The 13356-nt window shown below is 42.6% G+C and overlaps 1 protein-coding gene across 5 annotated transcripts in view; it reads right to left on the bottom strand.

Moving 5' to 3' along the window:
• The window catches only part of epb41l3b (erythrocyte membrane protein band 4.1-like 3b), a 44267-nt gene that overhangs the window by 26512 nt on the left and 4399 nt on the right, over positions 1–13356 (bottom strand). For all 5 annotated transcript variants that reach the window (XM_080462834.1, XM_080462837.1, XM_080462835.1 and 2 more), the window contains exons 2-3: positions 7788–7964; positions 3399–3542 (exon numbers count right to left, since the gene is read on the bottom strand). In XM_080462834.1, coding sequence (XP_080318960.1) covers positions 3399–3542; positions 7788–7952 — 309 coding nt within the window. In that variant the 5' untranslated portion in view covers positions 7953–7964. The remainder of the gene's footprint in view (positions 1–3398; positions 3543–7787; positions 7965–13356) is intronic.

The raw sequence follows: 13356 nt of genomic DNA, 5'->3' as shown, positions 1-13356 counted from the left end.
ATCTGCTTTATCGTTTTTAATTTTCAGCATGATGATGCATTTCTGCACGGCGCCATCTCAGTTTGCATAAAACGCAGTACATCATATATACCTCAAATTTCCCGAGCTGTGTGAGTAATCGCACACCCCTGAGATCTTTATGTCAACCAGCCGGAGCTTTGTTTTTCCTCTACTTCCTGTGACGAGGCTGGTCTTTGCTCATCTAGCGAGATCACGTGGGATATTTCAAAGCCGAGAGTTGTTCATGACACAGAGGTTTCGTGTCTGCAGAGACGACGCGGCGCCTCACTTATGGATCAGGAGTCACAACACGCCGACCTGTCAGTCACATTCGCATGCCGGCAGGGTGTCGCAGTTAAATGAAGTTGGACGATCCAATATGGTCCTCGAGTGTGTGTGTGTGTGTGTGTGTGTGTGTGTGTGTGTGTGTGTGTGTGTGTGTATGTGTGTGATTTCACCACCAGCCATAAAGCTGCTGAGAGGTAATCCTACAAGAACATCTCAGTGGGAATTAAGAGTCCCTGTCAGACTACGGCTGCCGCTGACAGTCGCTTCCCAACACTTAGAGCGGGCTTTATGGCCGCATGGAAGAAAAACCATGAACAGCACGATTGTGTTTGGAATAAGTCGAATGATGGTCATGATTTTGCACTGAAAAAGAAAAATGTAAAATAACACAGTAGAAACGACACTGCTTTAAAAAAAATACAACCAAAAGCTTTGCTGGCGTTTTAACAAACAATTATGTACATTTCTGTTCAATCAGAGCACAAAATAGATGTAAAAAAACAAACAAAAAAAACACTTAGGTGTGTGGGATGTGCCGTTTTTAAACCTGAAGCCTCCCTGAAGTGTCGGGCTGGAGGTTCAGAACATGATAGGAAACGATGAGCTCAGACATTTTTTCCCTCAGGAGGAAATCGAGTTGAAAGCTACAAGGTCAGACGGATAAAAATGTCAAATCTTCATGCTCTGGACCAGTTTCCACAGGGACTGGAGGGAAGGAAAAGACAATTATCTGAGGGTCTTCTGACCTGAATCACTAACTTATGTTTTGCCTTCAGCTGTGAACAAACTTTTAAAAGGCCGATTTTTCTTTTCTTTTCTGTTTTTTTACTTCTGTTTGATGAGAATTTGTTCTGCTGGTTGTGTCACATGGTGACTTCTGTCAATACGACTGAATTATTTCTGAGGTCAGATTGTCCAGTTTACATGAACTCTGAAATAAAGTAATCAGAGTAACATATGCACTGAGAATATCATTCGATTCAGTTCTTTGCAGTGTGTTCACAAGACATGTTTTTTAACAGAATCAGTGTTTCATTAGATTACTAATGGTCCATGTAACTGTAGCTATTGATCAGTGAGTCACTTTCTGCAAGAAATGCAATTTATTTGTTCTTTTGTTGTTGTAGTGGTTTTAAACTGCCCACGGGCTAAATATGATGAAGCCTTTCCACTTACTTATGAGCACAGATTAAATCTTTCTGTTCATTATAACACGGGCATATTTACTGTAACCTCGTGAGGACATGGCCTGTTCATTAATATGCACTGCGCCGTCTAAATAAACAAACAAATAAACGAAAATAAAGAAGAATTTTATTGTTTGAATACCAGACATCCTAATGTTTTTCATGTTAAGATGTTGTTACTGGCCGCTGGGATCCATTATTAATGAAAACCATAATCCCTGCCCTGTTAATCAGATGCGTTTAATCTGTAATATCGCGGACGTATTCGCAGATTTTCGGGAAATGTCACATTTATGGATCCGTACCAAATCTCTGTGACACACTTAAAATCAGAAATTTAGCTGAATTGTAGGTTTTCAGGAAGAAAATTCCTCTGAGAAGAAAATAAATTATATATATGACACACTTGACTTCTGGTATTGTCATTAAAACTTTAACAGTCAAAAGATGTTCAATGTCCAACAGCAGATTTTCTGGCCCCCAATAAAACTAAAACACCATGCAATTGAGTTTTTCATCATATTTCACTCATTTATTTGACTTAAATTTGTGCTGAACCAACTCGTAAGTCATGTATTCCTTAAATAACGTGGGTGTTAAAAACCTGAAGTTGGGGGGTCCCGGCAGGGGGGCGGGATGAGAGATTACAGGATAATCAACAGATGGAGATTCAACTTCAATTTCAACTAAATGACCCCGTTGTGATGTGACATCAGATTTTACATCGGTCAGGACGTCCGTAGTGAATCGAGTGAAGACATAAATGCTGGAAGTGACATGATGTTTGCGCCGAGCAGAGGGGGCCTCGCTGAAGGCAGAGCCGAGTTGCTTTATAGATGTGAAGGTGCGCGCCGTTATTGGAAAAAAAAACAGCAAAATGTTACGTTTAAATTGACGTCAGTTAATCTGACACAGGAAGAAATGTCACGTTAAATTTGAAGCCTCTCTTCTAAAAGTGCAAATATAAGTAGCAACACGTCTTAAGGGGCAGGAAGTCCAGACTGACCCTCGTTTCCAGCGCCGCAGTGGGGCGGCAGTAATCATGCCAACACACTGAGCGCTGCCAGCTCACGGTCAGAACACATCACCTCACCAACGCCGCCGCCGCCGCCAGAACAGGCAGCTAATCCCTCCGTCCAAAACCCCCGGGGAGGGAGGAGGAATCAGCTCTAAGGAGATTTACAGGGCAGGGTCTGCTTCACAGTTTGGGAGTTTCAAGTCAAATAACTCTGACAAAGTTTTCTACTTTGTTCTGTTGGACAGGAAATACTGTGTGTACGAGTGAAGAGTCAAATAAGATTCATCCCTGAATTAATTAATTGATGCTTGAAAAGAGGAAAACACTGACGGTCATTCATGACGAAAACACTGTTAAGTGTGTCGAGTTCCTTCTGAAGAGTATGAAAATAAATCTTTAATTACAATTAGGGCTGGATGATATGGCCTAAAAATCATATCTCGATATTTTTTCTCAACACGATATAAACTCGATACTTTATTACTCAATAATGTTTTACCCCAGCGGGGGTCAAAGTCACCTGTACAAACTGCAACACAAGCACATTTATTAACCAGCAGCACAAACAAAAAAAAACTAACTGGGAATTCTCCAGAAAAATGTAAAAAAAAAAAAAAAAAGTGGCTTAATATCTTAAAGCAAAACGCTGTATCGATAGAAATGGGAAAAGCTCAATATTTCCTACATTTCGATATATCGCCCTACCCTACAATGTAGTCCAACACAAGTCAAGCATAGAAATGATAGGAAATCTACTAAAGATGCACCGAGCCCACTTTGTGAAAGTGTGAGTACCAACATTCAGCTACGGGCTCAAAGTGTTATCGGTGCATCCTGATTCTTTACTGTTCTGAATGACGGGAATCGAACCGGGTGACGCGACAGGTGCGTTTCGGGTGACCCACCTCCACATTGAGCGTGTAGTCGGTGCCGTCCAGCAGAGTGACTTTACACTGCATGATCTTCACCTTCTTGACTCCTCTCAGAGGAGACCTGGACAGACGGCTGGTGGACGACCGGTGGGACGTCTGATCGTCCTCCTGCTGATCCTGAAACAAAGACACCGAGTGTCAGCGCAATGACTTAACATCGCACATTTAAAAAAAAAAAAGAAAAAACCAACCCAACAACAATCCATGTCAGATGTTGGTTTTTTTCCTTTTAAATAAAGCTAATAATGCTGATTAGGAAGTTAATGCTTTGAGACTGAAAGTGTTCACTGACCAGAAGTGGAAAAGTGCCTTTAATTCCTTTTAATTGCCCGAAATGTCGGTTAACCCACACCTAAAAATAGAGAGTGGGACTCCGGCTGAATGTAATCAGGTCCCACTGAGAGGAGCTGGAGGTGTACCGCCATTTTGTCTTAAAGAGAGAAAATCCAATTTTCCACTTCAGTGACAACAAAGCTTTTCCCGACCGACTTTCGGTTGAAAACAGGAGCCTTTGGCTCTCAAGACGTTTTTTTTTTCTCTCACTCCTGTACACACAAAGTGGATTTAATGCCCCCTTTCATTCTGATGGAGAACATTTCTTATCGTCCTCACGTTGTTGCTCCACTATCTACTGTAACTCACTGCGGGCTGCCTCAGATGTAGTGCCCAACCCCAGAGGAAGTTTACGATTACGTGGAGAAAACCATTCCATTTGACTGCTTTTCCACCTTTCAACAGACACTGGAGGATGCATTTCAACACGATTCATGACGGACGAGCAGGGGAGTAAACAGAGTAGAGTAAAAAAAAAATGCTGCAAGCGGAGGCCGATCTGTTCATATGCGAGCCCGACCGGAGCTCCCGTCTCGCAGGGGAGCGCGGCCGGTGTGACGATTTCTCTCGGTCTCGTTTGTGGAGATTCACGCGCCTCCGGCGGCGACCAAGCATCATCCTCAGTGTGCCACAACATGAGGTGTTAATGAGGCTTATGTAGACTTTAACTGCAGACTGACAACTGGTGGCCTGGAGGCTACAGAGGCAGACTTGGGATCTGAGGGGGTTGCAGGTTCGAATCCCACAGCTGGCAGGTCGACACTGACGCCACTCCGAGCAAGAACACAACTGTACCCACCTCCAGAATGTGGCTGGATGATTTGACTCATACGCTTCATCTCGAAAGACGAGCTTCCACACTTTGATAAGATTTGTAAACCGCTCATATTCTACCTTGCAGATACAAACTCGGCACAATAAAATGCCTCTAGCACGCTGAAGGATCTGGGAATAGGATGTCCTAATTGACAGTTTTTGTTTTCTCTTTACCCTTCTTTTTCTTTAAAACTTCTTATTTATATTTTCTTTTTAATTGTAGGCGGATGGGCTTGGAAATGTGGGAATAATAATACAACTGAGGCCTGTACGCTTGTCAAGAATGTATATAAGTATGAATTGCTCAAATAATTAAAAAATAAAAAATTTGAATATTTGATAAGTTGCACATTTTAACACACCTGCCTGAATTATATAGTCCTCAGCATTGTAGTCCAGGATATACAGCTTATATCTTCTTATTTTCCAGTCATTGCGTACAACCCCTTCAGCAGTATCTACAAGCCAGATGGCCTTCCTCTGCCTCCACTTGGCTCACACGTCCTGGAGTCACCGATTGGTTACCGACGGTGTTTACTGGCGGCATGAGGGCTGACGAGCCAATCAGAGACACATTTATATCAGAATTACGTGACAATGAGCAAATACTACGGACGTATTTTCACAAAAAAAAAAAAGAGTCGTCTTACATGCCAGTGTTTCTAAAACAAAAGAAAAAAAGAATAAAGACGAGAGTATGCCCACTTCTCATCTTCAAACATCGATAACTGGAGACTCAAACAAGCCTGTGGGTGTAAATGTGTGTATTGAGATTTCACTGTATTTTGCACCAGAAAGTTTCATTAAAATTGGCTTTATGTTGATTGTAGTCCTTTCCCATAGTAATTGTTTGTTTTTTGTGAAAATAAAGACATTTTAATCACATATACTCCTTTAAAGTTTTAATTTAAAGGCTATTATGGCACAGTTTTACCGGTCCGGACCACTCAAGATGAATTTTGTGTGTTTGTGGCCCCCCCCGTGATATATGAATCTGTATAAAGACAACATACATCTTAAATAAACAACAGCAGTAAATACAAAGAAAACAACGAGGGGGAATGCTAACGTTTCTATAAAAAAAAAACTGACCACACCGATTTAACCAGAACGACAGAAACTGTAAACATGAACCGCTCAGTCAATTAAAAATAACGAGACAGGACAGCTTAGGGCTAATCTCCACTCTAATGCAGTCTGAGACCTTCACACACTAAACATCAGTCAAACCTCTTACCGCCTCTTTCCCTTTTCTTCATATCCATCAATTTTTTAGCTGACACACAAAAAAAAAGAAAAATGAAATGGGTTAAACCTTGCGGGAGAAGTGAATGCATCCTTCAACTAAGCCAATGTGACTATTAACTTGTGCAAAATAGGTTTTTCCTAAAAAATAAAATAAAAGTTGCGGGAAAAAGGTGACAAGTGGCACATGGAGACCGAAACCCGCCATCACGTGCTGCTGGTGGAAAAATGTTTGGCTTTCAATTAGTAATTGAGGAAAAAAATGAATAAAAAGTACACAGTAATCAGCTGTAGCTCAGGAGCACGGGGGGAAATTCAATCTGCAGATCGATGAGATGGCGAGCTCAGTGAGCCGCGCGGGCCGGATTCTGCAGATGAGCACGAAGTGATCAGATAACGTCGGCCGCTACCCGGGCTTCCTCAGATAACGAGAACTGCTGCTTGGGTGCGCCACTGCTTGAAACGGAAACCACTGCTTTTGTTCTGAGATTAAAGCGCATGTCTTCAGAGTCTGAGACGTGTCTTTACTATCAGCAGTTGGTGGGGTATGGTGTGTTTCTGATGTTTCTATTCTATGACAGTACGGGACCTTAAAGGAACAGCTTTAATCTCAAGGCCTCAATCAGATTTAACTGCTCATTATAACTAAAAGTGCAATAACTGACTGTTGTGTGAGTGTTTTTATATCTGAGGCCCAGTTCGCACAAGGCTTCAGGCAAAAACACTTTTTTTTGTGTGTATTCTGGACCATAATTTACTCCTACATATACACTGTATATATTTCACATAATATAAATTAGAAGTAATACTTCATACTAACTGATACATGACAACACACGTGGATAAATCCATTATAAATACACCAGAAGAGCCTAAAAGGCTTTTAAAGCTTGGCCGAGTCCGTTCCCACCATTTATCAGAAGAGTCAGACTTTCCTGACGTCTGAAACCATTTGACCACAGAGAGTCATGAGTTTTCACTCCAGCAACTTGTTTACTTGTCATTCTCACATGCTGCTTCATTTATTAGTCTGACTCGGCACTCGGCGGAGCGCGTACCTTCGCCAACATCACAATGGAAACCAATGAATCCCGAGGTTATGTGATCCGCCACACCTCTCCTTCCATCATCTGTCACGGTCGTTTGAATCGCTTCATGTTATCACTGTGTGACCCCAGCTGACCTTCGACCCCTCAACCACTAACGACAGTCACCGCATCATGTGACGTATCAGAGGATGGGGAATTGAAAACGGAACATGTTGGCGTCGGTTTCACATCGATCAGATTAAAACTGACCGCTTTATGATGAAAAAATACGTTTTGGACCTTTTCGTGACCGAGACCTTGAACTTTGACCCAATTGCTATCGAGTTGGTAAAGTACATGCACACAAACCAATAAATAAATAAATACACTCGAAGCAAAAACACGACCCTCGCCCCAACTGTCGCTGGCGAAGGTCATTATCCCGCCGCACTGGTACTTTTCTGTCATTATGTCTTGACGTGATCTTCGGGAGCTTCTCCTCCCTCAATGAGATTACCGACAGGATTAATGATTAAAATGAAGCCGGGGTAAAGCTGGAAAACAAAATATGCACTTGCCACCGTTTTTTGTTTTAAAAATAAAAGCGTTGACTGGGAGACTTGTGGCAAACAAAAGGCTGTGACGCAGGGTTGTAACGGCCGCGGAGGACACCGAGGTCATGTTGTCCCTTTTTTACCCCCCCCCCCCATGCATTCATTTCCATTTTTTTATACAAAGACACAATTCATTGGGCAGAAGAATGAATGATGTGTGATGTTTTTTCTAATTCAAAAGGGATCCACACCAAGTTTTCACTGCGGGGGAAAAACCTTTTTTTTATTGAGTTAACATATTTGAGAGAAAAGTATATTAAGGGCAAAAAGTATGTTTGAGGAAATTAAAAGCAGATGACTTGTTATGGGGCGGCGAGGAGACTGACCTGCTCCTTCCTGGCCGGGGTGCTGTGTCCGGCGGCCGCTGGGAACTGCTCCGGCTGGTTCTGAGGCGACGTGGGCTGCGACGCGGCTTTGGCCTTCCCCTTCTCCGCCTCCTTGTTCTCCTGTGGCTGCTTGGCCTCGGAGTCTGCGCCCGATTCGGTCGTCATGGTTAAATCACGCTGGAGTCAAAAAAAAAAAGGCGGATAAGTCAGCGGGCTTGTTATGAAGCGGCGCACGGCTTCGTTGTCAGCTTCCGTTTGATGACGGCGAGCTCTCGTCCGACAGATTTAAAAAAAAAAAAAAAAAAAAGTGTGTAGAGTGGCTTCGACACACTGAACGCTCTATTACAATAATCTCAGTGGAGTCAGCAGCTTAAATGCTACCATGTACTGGATATATTCTCAAATATTCTAATAAAAGATGAGTTCAAAATAATCTAATGATTTTTTTTTTTTTCTTCACTTTTCCACCTTCAGATCGTCACATAGAAATAATCCATCAGTACCCTTTAAAAACAACGTCACCGAAGCAGCTGGCTCATTTATTAAATGTAGCTTGCAGATTAGGAGAAAATTAGCAGTCAAATTGTATAACTGACGGTTCATTTGAAGCAATCAAATTAAGACGTATGGTGCACATTTCCCCAGTAGAGCTCAGCGATTGGGCCTAAAAAAATTATATATATATAATAATATATATATATTGTCAAAAGTGGAACTTTATTGCTGCGATTGTCCTCAGAGTTAAAATGTATATAAACAATCCAAAAATAAAAAGTAATTCAATGAATTCACGCTTTAACCAGGTTTAAGCAAAAGTGCAACAGCAACAATGGAAACCCACAAAGACTGGTGGAATGGAGTGAAAAATGTGGGAAAACTGTGGGGGGAAATACAAAAAAAAAACTGGAATTTGCAAAATAAAAATCGTTTTTTTACCAACAAATTCAATAAATCAATTAAATCCTGTGTTTACTGTGACTGATAAGACAAAAATAATAGAAGAACTTTTCTTTAGTGATATAATGCACTTCACCAGGGTCTCAATCTTAGACGATCCGTCACGTTCACCCATTCAGTCAGACGTGTACAGGTTGAAATGGGGGTTGAACCGCCAACCTTGTGATAGGTAGAAGACCTGAATGAGATTATCTGCAGTGCCGAAAGACAAAAAAAAACTAAGAATCGTCACTAACGGACGATCAACTAAAGAAAAATCATAATAATAACACTTTAGAGAACCTGCACAAACAATTAAGTTGATTTAAAAAGAGGTGATTATTGAATTGTTTCACCTCTGCCATTATAAACTCCATCCACATTCTAAATATGACACACGTCTTTCACGGCGTGACCTTCTCCTTCTGCGAACGGCAACAAACCAGCGGCGGTCCCGAGAGCCTGAAACTAGTTAATAAGGAAAAACATCCGATGGGAAATTTTGACAAAGACGGATGACAGATAGGACCGATCGCTCTTGGGGGGGGGGGGGGGGGGGGGGGTAACAGCACACAGGCTTTGGGATGTGTGTGTGTGTGTGTGTGTGTGTGTGTGTGTGTGTGCGTCTGCTGCAGAGAGTTTGTAGTATGGATGCCTTTCATTCTGCTGCTGGCCTGCTTCTCCCTGAGCTCTATTTATAGGGCTGTGTTTACCGCGGGCTGGGAGGACTCTTGACTTCCACAGCCATGGCCGGGGACGGCAGCGTCTGCGTCAACAAAGCCAAAGCTGCAGGCTCCCCCCCCCCCCAAAAAAAATGTTCACTACGACACTACAACAGCCGCCCGGAATAGAAATTTCTAAACGTGACTTGGGCCGACACATTACTTAGGAATCTGTCTCAGGAAACCTTTAAAAGAAGAAAAAAAAAAAAGACTCTTGGAGGCTAATTTTGGCTCTCATGCCTTCCTCCACATGTCCTGCATAGCTGGATTACGAACAGTCACTTTGTGACAAATACTTTCAGTCTAACATGAGCTCAACTCTGTGTTTTTTCAGGTTAAAAATGGAAAAATAGTGACTTTCTTCACTGAATACGAAGAGGCGCTGCTACAGAATGAGGCTCTTCTTAAGTGAGGAATTGCTGCCTAAAACAGGAGTGTCAAACATAAAGCCAAAACTGGCCCGCAGGAGACTCCAATCCGGCCAAATCACCAAGAAAATTGTGTATATATATATAAATATGTATATATAAATTTCTTAAGAGTAGCAGACACAACACTGAGACGTGAGCTGAGATATCGGTGATGCAGCTATAAAGGCTTGCAGACTGAAGTAGCCTGGAAGCCATGCTGTCAGGATGAGTTTGCAAAAACACCCATAGTGCAACAGTTTATTTTGGGACACTTCACTGTATTTTAAAGTGACATAAGGACTGCCGCTTTACACCAAACATCAGCTACTCGGCTGCGATATGTTTGGACCTCTCTGTTGTGCTTTCACTGTTAAATGTACTTTTTTAACTTTCTGACTCGTAAATTATTATTCTCTGGCCTTCAGGCTGTCCGCCTGGTGAACCGAAAAAAATAGACCAAGCAAATTATCTTGTATATACTGTTAATTTGCACTATTCCACACTGGCCTACTCATATGTATTTATCTTTCGTGTGCCTACATTTCTTATATATTTATTTTTTATTAATTATTATTCATGTCATATAGTGTGTTATGTTGTTTGCTATTTCCATTATGTGTGTTCTAGATTTCTATTTCTATTCTTTCATCCCATAAAAACTGTTGTTTTGGTGTGGAACAGGTACTGATATCTTTTACCTGCACATTACACTATGTATAATTGTTGTTTGTGACAAATAAAGGACTTGAGTTGTATATTTTAGGTGGCATAATTTCTTTCTTTTTTTTTTTTTTAAATGTCGTGTGAGAGTAAAATGCTATTTCAGTTCTCTGTATGTGTGAAAATGTGTAGTAGAAATGACAAATAAAGCCACTTTGACTTAAGGTTTCATTAGAATTGGCTTCGTGTTGAGATTGGAGTAATTGTTAAGTTTTGTGAAAATATAGACATTTTCATTATGTATTCTCTGGTCTAAAGGATAATTAATCTCAACTAACGAGCAGCCAGTTTGAATCGGGATGGAATTACTTCAAGAGTAACAAAATAAATCAGAACATCAACTTCTTTGAATGGACCACGGTGGATTTCATAGAAGTCAGGAAGTTTCAAGGGTCAAGGAGCAAAAAAAAAAAAAAAAAAACATGCTGATCAAACTCTTCAGCGTCATTCACATGCTATAAAAACAGCCGTAAAGATTACTAAATCTATATTACGAGCCGCGCGGGGCAGTGACATGAAGTCACAAGATCCAAACTCCAAAACCGCGGCTCTGAAAACACGTCTTTCCAGGAGAAGATAAGCGCGTTTGAATTCAAGCAGAAATCCTGTGGAAGCCTCGGCGCCGCTTCCTCTTTGTGTTCGGCAATCAGCTGACAGAAGATGGCCACACAGCTAACCTTTGCATCGCTTAACCCCCCCCCCACCATCCCAACCCACCCTACGAAACAGGAACCGCGGTCGGAGGGGAGGAGAGGAACATCTTAGCACCATAGAAATGGAGGAAGAATACGTTCAGTCACTGGTGACAGGCGTCTCTTCACAGGACCACACAACAGCCACACACAGTGGCCTTGTGTGTGGCTCCCAACATACATTATGCATTCAGAAAGCTGCATTCACCACTTATTTAACGCCCTACTGCCGGCGCACAGGAGCGGCCGGCGTGGCCGCATCATATCGAGTCTGAGATTCGAACCCGAGCCAAAGGGGGACGGCGCCTCTGGGCTGGAGTCATCTGCGACAATCCCAAATAAATAAGCTGCAATGTGTTCTGCCACTCCGCCGATGATTAGTCTTACGTAAGAGGTTCGGCCTCACGGGTCACGACAGCTGCTGTTCGGAAAGTTTTAGTGTATAAATCCACCGACGAAGTTCAAGAGCAGTTTGTTAAATCCAAGTCCCCATTCGGGTGGAACCTGGAGTGAGAATTGTGAGCCTGTGAGAAAGTAATTGTGAAAAAAAGGCCCAAAATCAATTGCCTGACATGGAAAAAGAACTGTGCTTCAAATCAGTGCCTAACATATACAAGAAAGCTTCGTTTGTTGAGCTTAAAATGAATAATGACAGGTACATTTTTGGTTATTTTAAAAAAGCAGCAAGAAATCTTTTTTTTTCCAGTTTTTCAACACTTTCAAAAAACGTTCCTCCATTTGAATATTGGATCATAGGAGCTGCATTCAGAATCTGCTGTGTCTGTGTGAGCTGGACTGGCTCCGCCCACACATGCCCATCTTGGGAAGAGGAGGAAGTACTTCCTCTCGTGGTGCCATGTGCCAGAGCAGAGCTGCCTAATTGTGGGAGGAGTCAAAGGGAGGAGCCTGCCTTGATTGGGATTGGCTAAACCCCCGATGACACTATATAGGGTTTGATTTCTGATTGGCTGGTTGGAGCAACACACTTTTTAAAACCTGAAACAAGCCAGGGAGAGAGAGGACAGGCTGTCTTCACTTCTGGTGCGACATTCCAGGTATGGGGACGATTAGTACTGTTGGAGAACCACTAGAAAGTGAATTTTGCAAAACATGAGACAACATGTCTGAAACATCCTGACAGCAGCCTGATACTGAATATTGTCCTCAGTCAACGACAAAAGCAGAAACCACCTCCTCATCTCAATACGTCTTCCTGTCCTCCATCACTCTGTGTCCTGAGAGACTCGGTCAACCAAAACCTGTTTTCTTCCACTGGCCAGACCAACACAAACCGTCTCCTGGCGTAATGATTGGACGACACGTCGCAGTGGCTATTCCTGCACACGATAATCACACGGCTGAGACATTGATCAGCGACACTAAACACTGTGGTTCTGCCTCAGACCTCCATTTTAAGCTCCATTTGTGATTTGCAATGCACACTGTTGGAAAGTGCACACAAAACACGCGGGAGGATGAGCGCCGGCCATCTGGTCGGAGCGCCATTAGCCGGAGAGCGCCACAGCTGGGCGAGTCCCCGCCGCCCCCTGCCCTCACACCCAGAACTCCCCCCACCCCCGGGGTCCTGTGGAGGTTACATGAAGGGGATAGCCGGAGTATTTTAACACGTCAGGGCCCATCCCGGGCGGGCCTGCCATATACGACGCGACCCCCGCCTCCCCTTCCCCTCCCCGGCATGGCCGTGGGGCCGACAGCTGTCAGACACCAGCTCAGCTCCAGTAACAGGAAACCGTGTGGCTGGTCGGGCCACTCAAACCAGACACCTCTGCAGAGCGGCTGCACTTCCCCAACGCGCTCTTAGACATCCAACACTGCAAAACAACGCAATTATTCGCAAGATCATTACAAAACATGTAACTTCATTTGTGATTCATTAATGACCTTGTAAATTAAATTTAACACAAAAAGAAGTTGGCATTATTCTGAAAATGTACATATATTTGACTTTTGGACGATTACGAAACAGTTTAGGTAATAACACAACATAGTTGTTGTTTTTTTAAATCACTATTTATAGAAAACTAGAAGTTCTGTGAAAGCTTTTTTTTTATCTTACAGATTCCCTGAA

This window comes from Lipophrys pholis (genome assembly GCF_963383615.2).
Source record: "Lipophrys pholis genome assembly, chromosome: 1".
NCBI lineage: Eukaryota > Metazoa > Chordata > Actinopteri > Blenniiformes > Blenniidae > Lipophrys > Lipophrys pholis.
Note: the sequence above shows the minus strand (reverse complement) of the source record. Positions and strands in the feature narration are given on the sequence as shown.